This window comes from Schistocerca americana, chromosome 1, assembly GCF_021461395.2.
Source record: "Schistocerca americana isolate TAMUIC-IGC-003095 chromosome 1, iqSchAmer2.1, whole genome shotgun sequence".
NCBI classification, from domain to species: domain Eukaryota; kingdom Metazoa; phylum Arthropoda; class Insecta; order Orthoptera; family Acrididae; genus Schistocerca; species Schistocerca americana.
The window spans coordinates 1,259,390,964-1,259,406,424 of NC_060119.1; the positions used below are offsets into that span (position 1 = coordinate 1,259,390,964).

The window sequence follows — 15,461 nt, forward strand, 5'->3', positions numbered from 1 at the left end:
CACATGCGGCATTCACAGGCTGCAAGGCTGTAGGGAAAAGACTTTTTGATATCAAATGGGTGACAGTTGCCAAAGTGGAAGTGCTGTTGGTGGTTGGTGAGCCAACCAACATATTTATGGAGCTAAGTGAGAGGTGGAGATCAGCATCTAGGTGTTGACCGGATTTGAAGGATTCATCCAGGTGATCCATAAATAAGTTCGCATAGAATGATGCCATGCAAGTACCCAAGGCAGTACCATGTATTTGTTCATAGATTTGGCTTTGAAAGTGAAATAATTGTAAGTTAGGATGTGGTTGGCTCCTAGCCAAGAGGATAAGAGGTGGTGGTTTCGTAACAGGAGGATGTTGAGAAAGATAGTGTTCCATTGCTGCAAAGCCATTGGCCTGCAGGATGTTGGTGTACAGGGATATGGCGTCCGCAAGGACCAACAAGGAGCCTGTTGGTAACAGGACATGAACTGTCAAGAGGTGGTGAAGGAAGTTAGCAATGTCTCGAATCTAGGATGGGAGGCTATGGACTGTAGTTTGGAGGTGTTGATCAACAAAGACAGAGGTTCGTTCTGTGAAAGTATTGTACTTAGTCATAATGTGAAGCCCAATAGAGAGACCTGTGGGATTGGGATTATGGAGTAAATAAGAGGTAAGAGAGCTTGGGATTGCTGGTGCCAGGAGGAAGATATTCAGGTGTCAAGTTTTGGGATGGACCTAAGGTCTTGAGAAGCTGCTTGAGGTCATGGACTTCTGGGATGGGATCATGGTTGTAAGGTTAGTTTGCAGAGGTGTCGAAAAATTGGTGGAGTCAGTATGATTCATGACCACTGCGGTGTAGACTTTGTAGGTGGGAAGAATGAGAAGGTATGGATTGTTTTCCAGGTTATGGATAGCAGTGTGTTGCACAGGAGTAATGTTATACTCACTAGGAAGCATTTAGGAAAGGAAGGTAGGCCAAGTTGGAAGTGGGGAATTCGTGGAAAATTACCGGAGGATGACTGGGTGGAAGTGGATGTGGATAACAGTTGGTGGGAGGTTGGAATTGCTGTAAACAAGGTTCTATTTGGGCTTCAGTGTGGCTGTTGTCTGTGCGGTGTGTTGTGAAGAAATGTTTCCACTGCATAGAATGAGTAAAGGAAAGAAGGTCCCATACAAATCCAGCATGGTTGAAATTAGGTGTAGGGCTGAAGGTGAGACCTTTAGAAAGCACTTAGCTGCTGCAGGGGTCAGATTTTTGGCAGAAAAATTGACAGTAGTGTTAAAATTGACAGTAGTGTTATGGGATGAGTGTTCCTGGAGGATGGAGAAAGTTTTTGGAGATGTGGAAGACTGATGTCAAAACTCCTTTTCTAAAATGCTTGGACACTTATTCTACTTTCTACAGTCATAGATGAACGAAGTTAAAAAAAAAATGGACTTAAAGTATATTCCTGTTTTTAAGTTTGAAGTTTTATACACTTCTCAGAAAAATCTTCTCTTCTTCGGGGTCTCAGTTTGACAAGTATAGTTTACTAGTTCAGTAAAAGTACCATCACATTTACTTCAGCACATTTTTCACAGCTTGCACAAAGTGCCATGAAAGTAACTGTACAACTATCCTCAAACTGTGTCTTGCAGACCCAGTAATATTCAAGATTTACCTCTGTATAAGAAATGCAATTGAAAGATCTCTCTTTTGAGACTCTTAACAGATCCTTTACCAAGCTCCTGGTCATGGTCATTACACCTGGCAAAACGAGTTCTTTATCTAGTTTGCGGTTTCTTAGCAGTGTCAAGAATGTGAACATTATGGAATGCCCATACTATCCTGTTAGGATCTGCTTGGTTTGAGAAATAAGTTTTGTGTGTTGATAGTCCCAGCTGCTTCCATACTTCTAAATTTTTAGCTCCTGTGTCACAAGCAACATAATTCTGATCCTTCTTGTTCTATTAGTATTGTATGTAATAGCTCGCTGGTAATTGTGATGACAAAGTCATGATGTACTAGCTGCTTCCTTGCTGAAAGTAAGCTGCAGGATGTGTTCTGAAGTATTGCATCAGATGATGTTACTTATTAGATTAACAATGCTTGTTTTATTGAAGGCAAGAATACGTAACTCTTTCAATGTTTCAAACATTTATCCTGCAGCTGTAAGTAAGTTTGTTACCTCTTTTAAAATTCCTAGACTACACTCAAGCTGCTTTGCGCGTATTTGTAGTGTATAACACAAGGGCAAAGAATAGTTCTGTCTCCTCAAATAATTGTATGCTGTGGGAGAAGTCAGTGCAGATTACAAAAACTGCTTTTCCAGTCACTTGCCTATCAACTAGGTGCCAATTTAAACAGTGACCATTGTTACAACAACATCTGAGTTTTAAGTGAAGACAACTTGCTTTTAAATGTTGAGTCCAATTGTTCATAATGTTCCACTGAATATGAGGCACTTAGTGTATTGAAGTGCCTGCCAGGACACGGTCTTCAAATGCAATAACTTTGAAAGTCCACAGGGAGGTCAAACAAGAAATTATCAGCCTGGTGCAAAAGAAATTGCAGATCATGACAGGATTACTGTGATTTCCAAAGGAGAGCTCATGTCTGTATCACCTGAATGGCTGAGTACATTTTCACAAATGCCTTCTGTCACTATGTAAGACTTAAAGCTTGACTAGTTAAAACAGTAGTAGTTTTAAAATTTATCCGAGCTAAAAGATATAATTGTTTGTGATCAGCATGGGAAATGTACTGAGGAACAGCATTGCATTCACAGCTTAGTGCAACTGAATTCGGTGGCACCACTGTGGGCCCGATGAGATAAGAGGACGCTGGTGAATGGCAGTGTACTCTTGAGTGACATACCTTCTAAATTTCTCCCTACATGGGTCCTATTCTACCTGTGCAAGCCAGTGGATACGTTTATGGCGCTCTTGGATGCCTGTGCCTGGTGGGCAGCATTGTAATAGCGTGCTCTATCCGTTTCTTTGTTCTCTTTGACAAGACCATTAGTTGAATGGGGGATGGCTCTTTATACTGGAATTATCGGGCAGCAGTTGCTGATGATTTCTGTTCAAAATCCAAGCAGTGGCTAGTAGCGAACTCGGGACGCAAGACATAATAATTAGGAATCAAAGACACTACTCCAAGATGAGACAGTACAAGGCAGATTAAAGGCTTTTGCTGGAAGAGATGTTGATGTGAGATGGGTAAGTAATGTGGAATTTAAAAAGGACACCATCCTATATTGTTTGGAGGAGCTAGTGGTGGCTGTAGAAATCATTTAACAGCTGATCTGGTGTGCTGCAATTTTCATTGTTAATTTTTAAGTAGTACAGCTCCTTGACTGTTGACTATGTCAGGGTGTTAACGACCTGGGACAACAGGGAAAAGCCTGAGAATTTTTTCATCTGGGATAAAATCGGGAAAAATCCTGGAATTTTTCATTGTTTTCGTTTTCAGTTGAATTTTTGTTATTTTTCCTTATAAGAACTGATACTCTAACAAAGAGTGTTACTGTATCCCGCTGCTGCAGAGTAATACTGCAGCAATAAAACATAAACGAGAGAAAAAAAGCAAAATAAAACTTGAGCTGCAAAGGAAATGTGCCATTTACAACAACAAAACACCATGTGCACACAAGCTTCTGCCAACCGCAAAATGTATCATAGGCCTTAGGATGAAAACTTATGCAATACTTCGTAACAACAAACTACTTCCGATGAGTGTGACGTCACTGCTGTTTACATTAGGTTTGTTTGAGCAGTTGCCAGCAGGATCATACACATGCACAGTTGAGTCATCTGCTGGCATGTATGGCATTATGCCATAATAAAGAACGAAACATGAGATAGTATGGCTCTGGTACTCAAAGAAAATTTACATCCCGAAAACAACACTGAAAAGCTTATATCAGGCTGGGACCTACTTCATTGTGAATTTGGACATAAAATTACGAATATGCACTTCAAGCCGAATTATGCATTTTAGTATGGTTTACAAAATTCCAATGCTCTTGGAGTATGCTCTGATGCCCTGTTTCTTTTATGAGTTACTATGAGATCTTTTTTATACTTTATACATATGAACATATGGGCTTCCTACATCATCATAGCTGCACACGCGCATTAATGCCTGTTTTCTGGCCCTCACTGGCAACTACTGAAATGAACCTATTTCTAACAGGTCTCGAGAAAATATTACGAATTGAAAAGTGTTATTTTCAAAGTAAATTTCCTTTTACGCAAAATGAATTATGTTACGTGTGAGAAAGCGCAATGAGTTTCTTAAATCACAGAGAGTTGGACTCACTTTGAGGACCAGCCACTTAGAAGAACGTAGAGCCCCGAAGACCGGATATTTATGTCATTATTTTAAAATTTTAGTGGCACGTTTTTGTGATGTATCTTAAAGCATAACACACGCAAAAAAGACCAATATTACATGTGAAAGCTTAGCTTCTCATGTAGCTTATTAATCTTCGAGACCAATATTATATGTGAAAGCGTAGCTTTTCTTGTAGCTACAACTTGTGTATTAATTTAAACCATTAACTTTTCCTATTTGTGCTATTTCACAGTGATGTTTGCTATTGACTGGCTACATCACATGTCTTGTGTTCTGAATATCTGCTGTCATCGGCTGGTGAGATCACGTGACATGACCCATGAATTGCTTACAAGAGGTCATCGCAGTATCGATTTCAACACGTTGAAAACTAACAAGCTGTGTTTTGTGGAATTCTAATTTATGCTTTCGTAATAACGAAATATGCTGCGGACGTGTTGCTGCACATCAGAGATCTTTCCAAAACTTTTTATTTTTTTAATTTTTTTTTTTAATGCTGTTTTTCGTGTCCTGAAACGCCGGGAAGTTCTATGCCGGTGTATAAAACATTAACCATTCAAAGGACTGATAGTTTTTACAGTTCAGAGGGTAAGTATACCGTCACTTAACATGGAATAAGTATATTTTTACCAAGAAAAAATGTATTTTTAACTGGAACGTTCGGGAAAAACCAGGAAATTTTTTTCCTTTGTCCACATATACATCCTATGACAAGTTAATTAAGTTTTACCATATTTTCTGTGGATCTTGCCCCCTTCCGTCCACTTAATTCGAGAATTACAAACAGATTACATTTAGTGAAGTAATTTAAATGGAATACTAAAGATGGAAAGATGTGAGAAGGAACGGCTTGCAGATACTAATGACAATCCAATTTTTATTGCTCTACTCAGGTGTTCAAAGGAACTGAATCAGTGGGACATACTTCTAGAGTATGCAAATGACAAAAGTGCTTGCAATCCTCTACTGCTGCTGGAAACATCATGGCGAGTTCCCAATTGGAATACAACAAAGGAAGCTTTAACAAGGCTGGAGCAAAGCTGCCCGAAAGACGTAGCTTGGAAGGTAATATGTAAAGCTGTGATAATTCGCTACCATCAGTACTGTGATAATTATCTACTGTCGATACTTTCAGTGCTTTTATAACAGCAGTTAAATGAAATCATGATCCTGTAATGTACATTAAGTAAATGTTCATACCTATATGTGTGGGGTGGATGGTACTTTGTACCAGTGTAAGTGATTTTCTAACCTGTTCCATTTGTGTATTTGATGATAGAATGGTGACTGTCTATATGCCTCTGCACATGGCCACCTTTTTTCATATTCTTATAATTCTTATACAAGGTGTAAAGTGCTGCTGACTCAGTAATCACAGCTGTTGCATCCATTGCTTGAAATGGTACACAACCCTACTTTAGTACTGTTACAACTTTCCATCTGTACTTGCCATTCACAATGTTGAATATTTACTCTTGACAGTGGTGTAATGCAAAAACTGCAACACCAGAAAATGGCGAAAAATGATCATCATCATCATCATCATCATCATCATTTAAGACTGATTATGCCTTTCAGCGTTCAGTCTGGAGCATAGTCCCCCTTATAAAATTCCTCCATGATCCCCTATTCAGTGCTAACATTGGTGCCTCTTCTGATGTTAAACCTATTACTTCAAAATCATTCTTAACCGAATCCAGGTACCTTCTCCTTGGTCTGCCCCGACTCCTCCTACCCTCTACTGCTGAACCCACGAGTCTCTTGGGTAACCTTGCTTCTCCCATGCGTGTAACATGACCCCACCATCTAAGCCTGTTCGCCCTGATGCTACATCTATAGAGTTCATTCCCAGTTTTTCTTTGATTTCCTCATTGTGGACACCCTCCTGCCATTGTTCCCATCTACTAGTACCTGCAATAATCCTGGCCTCTTTCATATCCGTAACCTCAACCTTGTTGATAAGGTCACCTGAATCCACCCAGCTTTCGCTCCCATACAACAAAGTTGGTCGAAAGATTGAATGGTGCACAGATAACTTAGTCTTGGTACTGACTTTCTTCTTGCAGAAGAGAGTAGATCGTAGCTGAGCGCTCACTGCATTAGCCTTGCTACACCTCGCTTCCAGTTCTTTCACTATGTTGCCATCCTGTGAGAAAAATGATGTGTTATAAAAAATTAATACAGTTTTGTGATCCACATTTCTATAAAATAATGTTCTAGGAATGGTCGCTGTAGCATCTTTTACACGATTTACTTTGCAGATGGACAGCACTGTCCCAGAACTCATCCAAGAAATCTAAGTCTTCCTTTCACCTTACATATTATGTATTTTGCATACTTCCTTCCCTTACTCCTAAATATTTAAGCAATGTGATGTACTCTAGAAGGTCACCACTAATCTTGCTGTCAAATAATGTCAGATTCTTCTCCTCATCAATATTATCATGGGGAATGTGTTTCTGTAATGCCAGTACCAATGAAAACATGATGAATATAATGTAATTCTCCATCTTTTGGTTTCTTGTTGTCATCAGTCATCTTAACTGGTATGCTGTGCCCTGCCAGTGCTTTCTCTCCAGTGCCAGCCTCTTCAACTCAGAGTAGCACTTACACACAAAGACCTCAATTATTTGTTGGATTTATTAATCTTGATCTTCCCACACTGAGCGAGGTAGTGCAGTGATTAGCACACTGGAGGATGACGGTTCAAACCCACTTATGGCCATCCAGATTTAGGTTTTCTGTGATTTCCCTAAATTGCTTAAGCAAATGCTGGGCTGGTTCCTTTGAATGGACTCGGCCATTACCTTCTCCATCCAGTCCGCAGCTCTTGTGGTTGCGTTCTCGTTTCCCAAGCACGGGGTCCCAGATTCGATTCTTGGCGGGGTCAGGGATTTTCACCTGCACCGAGAAGACTGGGTGTTCATCATCATTCATGAAATTGGCAAGATTGGACTGAGCAAAGGTTGGGAATTTGTATGGGCATTGATAACCCCGCAGTTGAGCCGACCCTCAAACCAAACATCATCATCATCATCATGATCATGATCATGATGATCATCATCATCCTTCTCCATCCATCTCTAGTCCAATAGTCTGATCTGGTGCTCCTTCTCTGATGACCTCGTTGTCAGTGGGACGTTAAACACTAATCTCCTCCTCCTCTGTCTTCCGCCACAGTTTTTACCCTCTACAGTTCCCTCTAGTACCATGGAAATTATTAACTGATGTTTTAATATGTCCTTTCATTTTACCCCTTCTTCTTGTCAGTGTATTCTACTTTTTTTTTTTTTTTTTTTTTTTTTTTTTTTATCCTCACCGATTCGGTGGAGAAGCCCCACGTTTCTTATCTCATCAGTCTATCTGATTTTCAGGTTCCTTCTATAGCATCACGTCTTATACTGTTAGTCTTTTCTCTCCACTCCACCCTACAGTCCTTGGTTCACTTCCGTACCATACTGTGCTCCAGATGTACAGCTTCAGAAATTTCTTCCTCAATTTAGGGAATACAGAGAGAAAAGAATGTTTGATACAAGCAGGTCTCTTTTGGCAGGAATGCCCTCTTTGCCTATGCTAGTGTGCGTTATTATGCCCTCCTTGCCTTGTACATTTATTAGAGCTCTGTTAGCCACAATTTCTTCAGGAATTAATGAGCCAAATATTTTTTTTATATCTTTGGCCTCCAGTCCTTCGTAATGGAAGATTAAATGTGATGCGGTTTTATCCCTGAGACCACATAGTATGCACTTTAGAGACTTCTTTCTCTGTTCTCATCATGTGCAGATGTTTCTTGAAGTTACTATAGCCAATTATTGACCTACCATGATTCAAAGTGCCTACAGTTCAAGCCCAGGGTTATTGAACGTTTCTTCTAGCCTCACAATAGCTTCATGGGATTGCGCAATAATTTTTTATCTCTTTGCAACGCTTGACAGAGATTTTGCTGTTTTGGTGTGTCGTCGGATGGTTGACTCTTTCCCTTTTTTTGTTCTTGTGGCCAGTCAACCAGTCTCCGGCCATCTTATTTTCTTCTGTTTCTTTCTGTCTGGTGTTCGTCTGTACTCTTCTTTTCTGTAGTGTTTGTTGCCTAATTTGTGTTCTTTAGTGCCTGGGGGGGGGAGTCTCCTTCCCCTTGGGGTTTTATCTGCTCCGCGCCTTAATGTCTCGCCTGTTTTGGAATGGGGGACTGATGACCTTAGCTGTTTAGTCCACCTTAAACATCCCAACAACCACCACCACCAGAGATTTTGCAGCTGCTTAGCTGTCTGAATGTACGTAGCTGATATATTCCTTGTAACAGCCATGTAGATTCTTCACTGCGCATTCTCTGATTGCCCATTATACATTGTTTTGCTTCCAAGGTAGCAGAATTCCTCCATTACTTCTAATTTGTGGTCCCCAGTTTTGATGTTAATTTTATCACTAATTTCGTTTCTGCTACTCCTCGTGTTCTGTTTACTCTTATTTCATACTCTGCGCCCAATAGACTGTTCATTTTATCAGAACGCCCTATAACTCTCTCTTGCTTCCACGGAAGATAACAAGGTCATTAGCAAAGCTTATCATTGATTTTCTTGCACCCAGAGTTTTAATCCCTCTCTTGATCCTACCTTTTATTTCTGTTGTTGCTACTTCGAAGTACCGATTGAACAATAGGGGAGTAAGGCTTTATCCTCATAATACACCCTTCTCAACCCAAGCAATTTGTGTTTGGCCTTACATACTTATTGTTCCTTTTTGGGTATTATGCATATTTTTCATTTTTTCCCACTACCTTGCACCTATTTTTCTCATAATTTCATACATCTTGCATCATTTTACATTTTCGAACATTTTTCCTGGGTCATCAAATGCTACAAGGTTGTAGGTGTCTTGATTTCCCCCCCCCCCCCCCCCCCCCCCCCCCCCCCCCTTCTCTTCCTTCAGTGTTAGAACATCCTCTCTGGTGGCTTTACATTACCTACTGATTGTCAAATAACATATCCTCATATTTGTGTTCCATTCTTCTGCATATTTTTCTTGTCAGAAATTTTCATACAAGAGTTATCAAACTGATAGTACAATACTTTTCACACTTATCTGATGTCGCTGTCTTAAGAATTGTGTAGATGATGTTTTCAGATGGTATGTCTCCATTTTTGTGTATTCTACACATGATCTTGTGTAATTATTTGGTTGCCACTTCCCCCTTTGATGTCAGAAATTTGCAAGGAATGTTACTTATGCTGTCCATCTTATTTGATTGCAACTATTCTAAGACTTTGCTAAAAATCTTCTTCTGTCATGTCATCAAACAGTTTCTTCCACTCATAGAGACCTTCTGTGTACTCTTTCCACCTGTCTACTTGTCTCCTCTACATTTAACAATGGAAATATTCTTGCACTCTTAGTATTGACTCCTTTGCTTTTAATTCCACCTCAGGTTGTTTTGACTTTTATATATGCTGCATAAGTTATCCTTCTGATGACCAATTCTCTTTCTGTTTCTCCATATTTTTCCTGCAGCCATTTTACCTTGTCTTCCCTGCACTTCCTATTTATTTCATTTCTTAGTAACATATATTTCTGTATTCCTCTTTTTTTTCTTTAGCATATTTGTACTTCCTTCTTTTGTTGTTGATCAATTGATGTCTTTTTTTTTCTGTTACCCAAAGGTTCTTCATTGCACATACATTTGTACATCCAACTTCTGTGAGTGCTTTTTGATTAGAGATGTCCATTCCTCTTCATCTGAGCTGCTTACTGTGATATTCATTATTGTGCGACGTACAGGCTTAGAGAATAAGCACAACTGTCATGTCCATTTTTGTAAACAATCTTTGTAGTTTGTGCACTAGATGCAGCTGACAACTGCCACCGCCGGCACGGTAGCTCAGCATGTTCGGTCAGAGGGTTAGCTGCCCCCTGTAATTAAAAAAAAAAAAAAAAAAAGAGTTAATGGATCAATGACAAACTGACTGCCACTGGAGCACTAAGGTCACAGTTCACAAGAGGAGCACATTTTGTGAGCTGTAGCACATCATTTCAAAGCATACAGCAACCACAATGTGTACCACATCTGGCATGCTTCCCCATGAGAAATGCACCCCAATGTGAGGATGGTTTATGCAGAGATGCTGTTGACAGTCGGCTGCTCCATGTGCAACCTCCTCAGCAAGCATGTGGGGGGTTTACGGTCTCCAGTACCCAAGACTAGCCTCACAGTACGTCGTAGATGCTCACCACCAATCAGTGTCACCTGTAACAACATAATCAATGAAGTGGGCTGTTCTGTCCCAAGTTTGGTAAACAATGCAAATGGAATAAATCAAGTTCTTATGTTTCACTAGAAATTGTGTTATTAATTGAAAACTTGTTTATGGATTGGAAGCACAGTTCATTTTTTGTTGTTCTGGTAACTCTTTCCAAGCCGTGCAGATCGGTGGTGTTGCTCTGGAGAAAAGAAGTAAGGTAGCTGCCTTGGTGAGTAATGAGGTTAGATGTGCAGTTTTCTACCACTTGACATTGTGATGGAAAATTGGGGAAGGAAAGAATTTATTGGGACCAAAGTCAGACTTATGGGGTGGTGGTCTAATAAGAAATTTGTATCCGTTCACAAAAATGCAGGCTTGAATATAATAAGTATTTGATAGTATATCACAGTCTCATTAGAAGTATTTAGCATATGGTAGGCACATAGAAAACTATTTTTACTTTCTCTTAAATGGTGTTAGTGGCTTGGTGATGTAACATAGAACCTTATGTTAAAGTCTCCCTCTTCCAAATTTTCATTTCATTTTCCAGAAAGATATTAGAGGACAATTTATCTCCTTACTTCAACACTCCCCCACAGTAGAGAATTCCTAAGAGGTCTGTCCATCCCATGAATTTCAATTTTGAGTAGCTTCAAGGACATTGATTGATTATATTTGCTCTCTTTCTTTTAACAGCTTCACCTGTTTCGAGGATACATTACTGTTTGTCATCCTGATGAGAACCATTTAAATGTTGTTGATCGATATGTGGAGATTGCCTCAACGCTATGCATGCGCGAATGGCGACGGCTTCCCAGTATTGTCTCTCACGTGCATTTACCGCTGCTACAGGCCGCTCAGCAGGTAACTGAATACAGTTAAAGCCCTTTAGTATTGTGTTTGGATTATTAAAAATAAATTAAGTTATAGATGACACTGCATATGTGCTTCTCTCTCTCTCTCTCTCTCTCTCTCTCTCTCTCTCTCTCTCTCTCTCTCTCTTTCTCTCTGTCTGTGTGTGTGTGTGTGTGTGTGTGTGTGTGTGTGTGTGTGTGTGTGTGTGTAAATTTTTCTTTTGCTCACTGACTTTTCATGCCTTTTGCAGATAATAGAACTGCAGGAGGCAGCTCAGATACATCAAAGTTTGCTGCATGCATGTGCCACATCAGTGCACGATACCATACACGATTCTCTGAGAGACATGAAGGCTACAGTGAAAACGTGGCGGAATAGGCTTCCCGTAATTGCTGATGATCTGAGCCACTGGAGTGATATTTTCACTTGGAGACAGCACCACTATTCTTTTATTTCTGCACACTGTGATTCGCAACATGAACAGACGAGTAATCATGGCATGCTCGGTGTTCACGCGTCTGCACAGGTACGAGGAATTATTCATGCGTCTGCACAGGTATGAGGCTTTTTTCTCTTTTTATTTTCTTTTTCTTCTTCTTGGTGTGGGTTCCTGTAGTCATGTCCTAGTTCATGAACCACGGGCAACATATGAGTGGCCAAGTAAGTGGTCCCGACAGTCGGGATACCAGTTACTTTGGAATAAGGCTGGGCATCTCGGACATATTCTGAGTCGTGGTCACCTTTGTGCTCATACAGCAAAGACTACCAAATCCACCGGTTAGTCCCTCAGCCGTTAGGGGTAAAACCCAATGGGACTTGCGGCAAGTAAGGCTAGCAACCTGCTTCCCTGGTACTTTAAATATGATACTGGCAACAATCAGAGCAAAATGCCTCGGACCTTTGGAGGTGACGGAGTCCCACCTCTAACTGACAAACCAGGGACTCCTAAGATACAACTTGGCAAACAAATGGTAATGAGATGGGGAGCTATTAATATCAATGGGGGCTACTCTTGGAAGAAGGTAGAGCTGGCAGAGGCTGCAAGTAAGATGGGGCTGGCCTTTTTAGCTGTTAGTGACATTCGGGTAAGGGGTGAGAAAGAAGAAGAAGTGGGAGAATACAAGGTCTATTTGTCAGGAGTCAAAACAGGAATAGCACAATGGGGTGTAGGGCTTTACATCAGGAAAGAAATGGAACCCAGCGTAGTTGCAATAAGGTATGTAAACGAACTACTGATGTGAATAGATTTGACAGTGTCTAGCAAGAAAATTAGGTTTGTGTCAGTATATTCGCATTGTGAAGGGACTGATCAAGATAAGATGGATAGTTTTTATGAGGCACTCAGTGATGTAGTTGTTAGAGTAAAGGACAAGGACAGTGTTCTGCTCATGGGTGATTTTAACGCCAGGATTGGAAATCGAACAGAAGGGTATGAAAAGGTTATGGGTAAATTTGGAGAGGATATGGAGGCCAACAGGAACGGGCAGCAACTCTTGGATTTCTGTGCCAGTATGGGCTTAGTAATCACAAACTCCTTTTTTAAACATAAGAACATTCACCGGTATATTTGGGAAAGCAGGGGAACCAGATCTGTCATTGACTATATAATAACAGATCAGGAATTCAGGAAGGCTGTGAGGGACACACGTGTATTCAGGGGATTCTTTGATGACACTGATCATTATTTAATCTGCAGTGAAATTGGGATTGTGGGGCCGAAAGTGCAGGAGGTCAGGTCCATATGTAGGAGGATAAGAGTGGAGAAACTTCAGGATCAGGCACAAGTACATAACAGTGATCTCAGAAAGGTACCAGTTAGTTGAATGTAGTCAATTACAGTCATTGGAAAAGGAATGGACAAGGTACAGGGATACAATACTAGAAGTGGCTAAAGAATGTCTTGGAACAGTAATGTGTAAAAGTAGGAGGAAGCAAACAGCTTGGTGGAATGACACAGTCAAGGCAGCCTGTAAAAGGAAAAAGAAGGTGTATAAAAAATGGCTACATACTAGAACTCAGGTAGACAGAGAAAGTTATGTTGAAGAAAGAAACAAAGCCAAACAGATAATTGCAGCATCCAAGAAGAAATCTTGGGAAGACTTTGGAAACAGGTTGGAGACATTGGGTCAAGCTGCTGGAAAACCATTCTGGAGTGTAATTAGCAGTCTTCGAAAGGGAGGTAAGAAGGAAATGACAAGTATTTTGGACAGGTCAGGAAAACTTCTGGTGAATCCTGTGGATGCCTTGGGCAGATGGAGGGAATATTTTGAAGAGTTGCTCAATGTAGGTGAAAATACGATCAGTAATGTTTCAGATTTCGAGGTAGAATGGGATAGGAACGATGATGGAAATAGGATCACATTTGAGGAAGTGGAGAAAATGGTCAATAGATTGCAGTGCAATAAAGCAGCTGGGGTGGATGAAATTAAGTCGGAACTCATCAAATACAGTGGAATGTCAGGTCTTAAATGGCTACACAGGATAATTGAAATGGCCTGGGAGTCGGGACAGGTTCCATCAGACTGGACAAAAGCAGTAATCACACCAATCTTTAAACATGGAAACAGAAAAGATTGTAACAACTACAGAGGTATCTCTTTAATCAGCGTTGTGGGTAAAATCTTCTCAGGTATTGTTGAAAGGAAAGTGCGAGTATTAGTTGAGGAGCAATTGGATGAAAATCAGTGTGGGTTTAGGCCTCTTAGAGGTTGTCAGGACCAGATCTTTAGCTTACGACAAATAATGGAGAAGTGTTATGAGTGGAACAGGGAATGGTATCTATGCTTTATAGATATAGAAAAGGCATATGACTGGGTTCCTAGGAGGAAGTTATTGTCTATTCTACGAGATTATGGAATAGGAGGCAAACTTTTGCAAGCAATTAAAGGTCTTTACATGGATAGTCAGGCAGCAGTTAGAGTTGATGGTAAACTGAGTTCATGGTTCAGAGTAGTTTCAGGGGTAAGACAAGGCTGCAACCTGTCTCCACTGTTGTTCATATTATTTATGGATCATATGTTGAAAACAATAGACTGGCTGGGTGAGATTAAGATATGTGAACAGAAAATAAGCAGTCTTGCATATGCGGATGACTTAGTTGTAATGGCAGATTCGATTGAAAGTTTGCAGAGTAATATTTCAGAGCTAGATCAGAAATGTAAGGACTATGGTATGAAGATTAGCATCTCCAAAACGAAAGTAATGTCAGTGGGAAAGAAATATAAACTGATTAAGTGCCAAATAGGAGGAACAAAGTTAGAACAGGTGGACGGTTTCAAGTACTTAGGATGCATATTCTCACAGGATGGCAACATAGTGAAAGAACTGGAAGCGAGGTGTAGCAAGGCTAATGCAGTGAGCGCTCAGCTACGATCTACTCTCTACTGCAAGAAGGATGTCAGTACCAAGACTAAGTTATCTGTGCACCGTTCAATCTTTCGACCAACTTTGTTGTATGGGAGCGAAAGCTGGGTGGATTCAGGTTACCTTATCAATAAGGCTGAGGTTACGGATATGAAAGTAGCTAGGATGATTGCAGGCACTAGTAGATGGGAACAATGGCAGGAGGGTGTCCACAATGAGGAAATCAAAGAAAAACTGGGAATGAACTCTATATATGTAGCAGTCAGGGCGAATAGGCTTAGATGGTGGGGTCTTGTTACACGCATGGGAGAAGCAAGGTTACCCAAGAGACTCATGGGTTCAGCAGTAGAGGGTAGGAGGAGTCGGGGCAGACCAAGGAGAAGGTACCTGGATTCGGTTAAGAATGATTTTGAAGTAATAGGTTTAACATCAGAAGAGGCACCAATGTTAACACTGAATAGGGGATCATGGAGGAATTTTATAAGGGGGGCTATGCTCTAGACTGAACGCTGAAAGGCATAATCAGTCTTAAATGATGATGATGATGATGATGATGATGATTCTTCTTGCCCTCCCAGCTGAGATCTTAAGTCTTCAATTCTTCCTTCAGTTCTTGCATTGAAAAGGAGTCAACCAGATACATTTCTTACTATGTTTGTATTTATTTAAACCGGTTTTGTGTGATGTCCTTAGGTTAGTG

General features: G+C 40.5%; 1 protein-coding gene across 1 annotated transcript in view; it reads left to right on the forward strand.

Annotated features, from left to right (window-relative positions):
- Positions 1 to 15,461, forward strand: part of LOC124598833 (transformation/transcription domain-associated protein) — a 441,523-nt gene that overhangs the window by 294,860 nt on the left and 131,202 nt on the right. Inside the window, exons 50-52 of the mRNA XM_047136029.1 lie at positions 5,204 to 5,375; positions 11,240 to 11,407; positions 11,649 to 11,924. Coding sequence (XP_046991985.1) covers positions 5,204 to 5,375; positions 11,240 to 11,407; positions 11,649 to 11,924 — 616 coding nt within the window. The remainder of the gene's footprint in view (positions 1 to 5,203; positions 5,376 to 11,239; positions 11,408 to 11,648; positions 11,925 to 15,461) is intronic.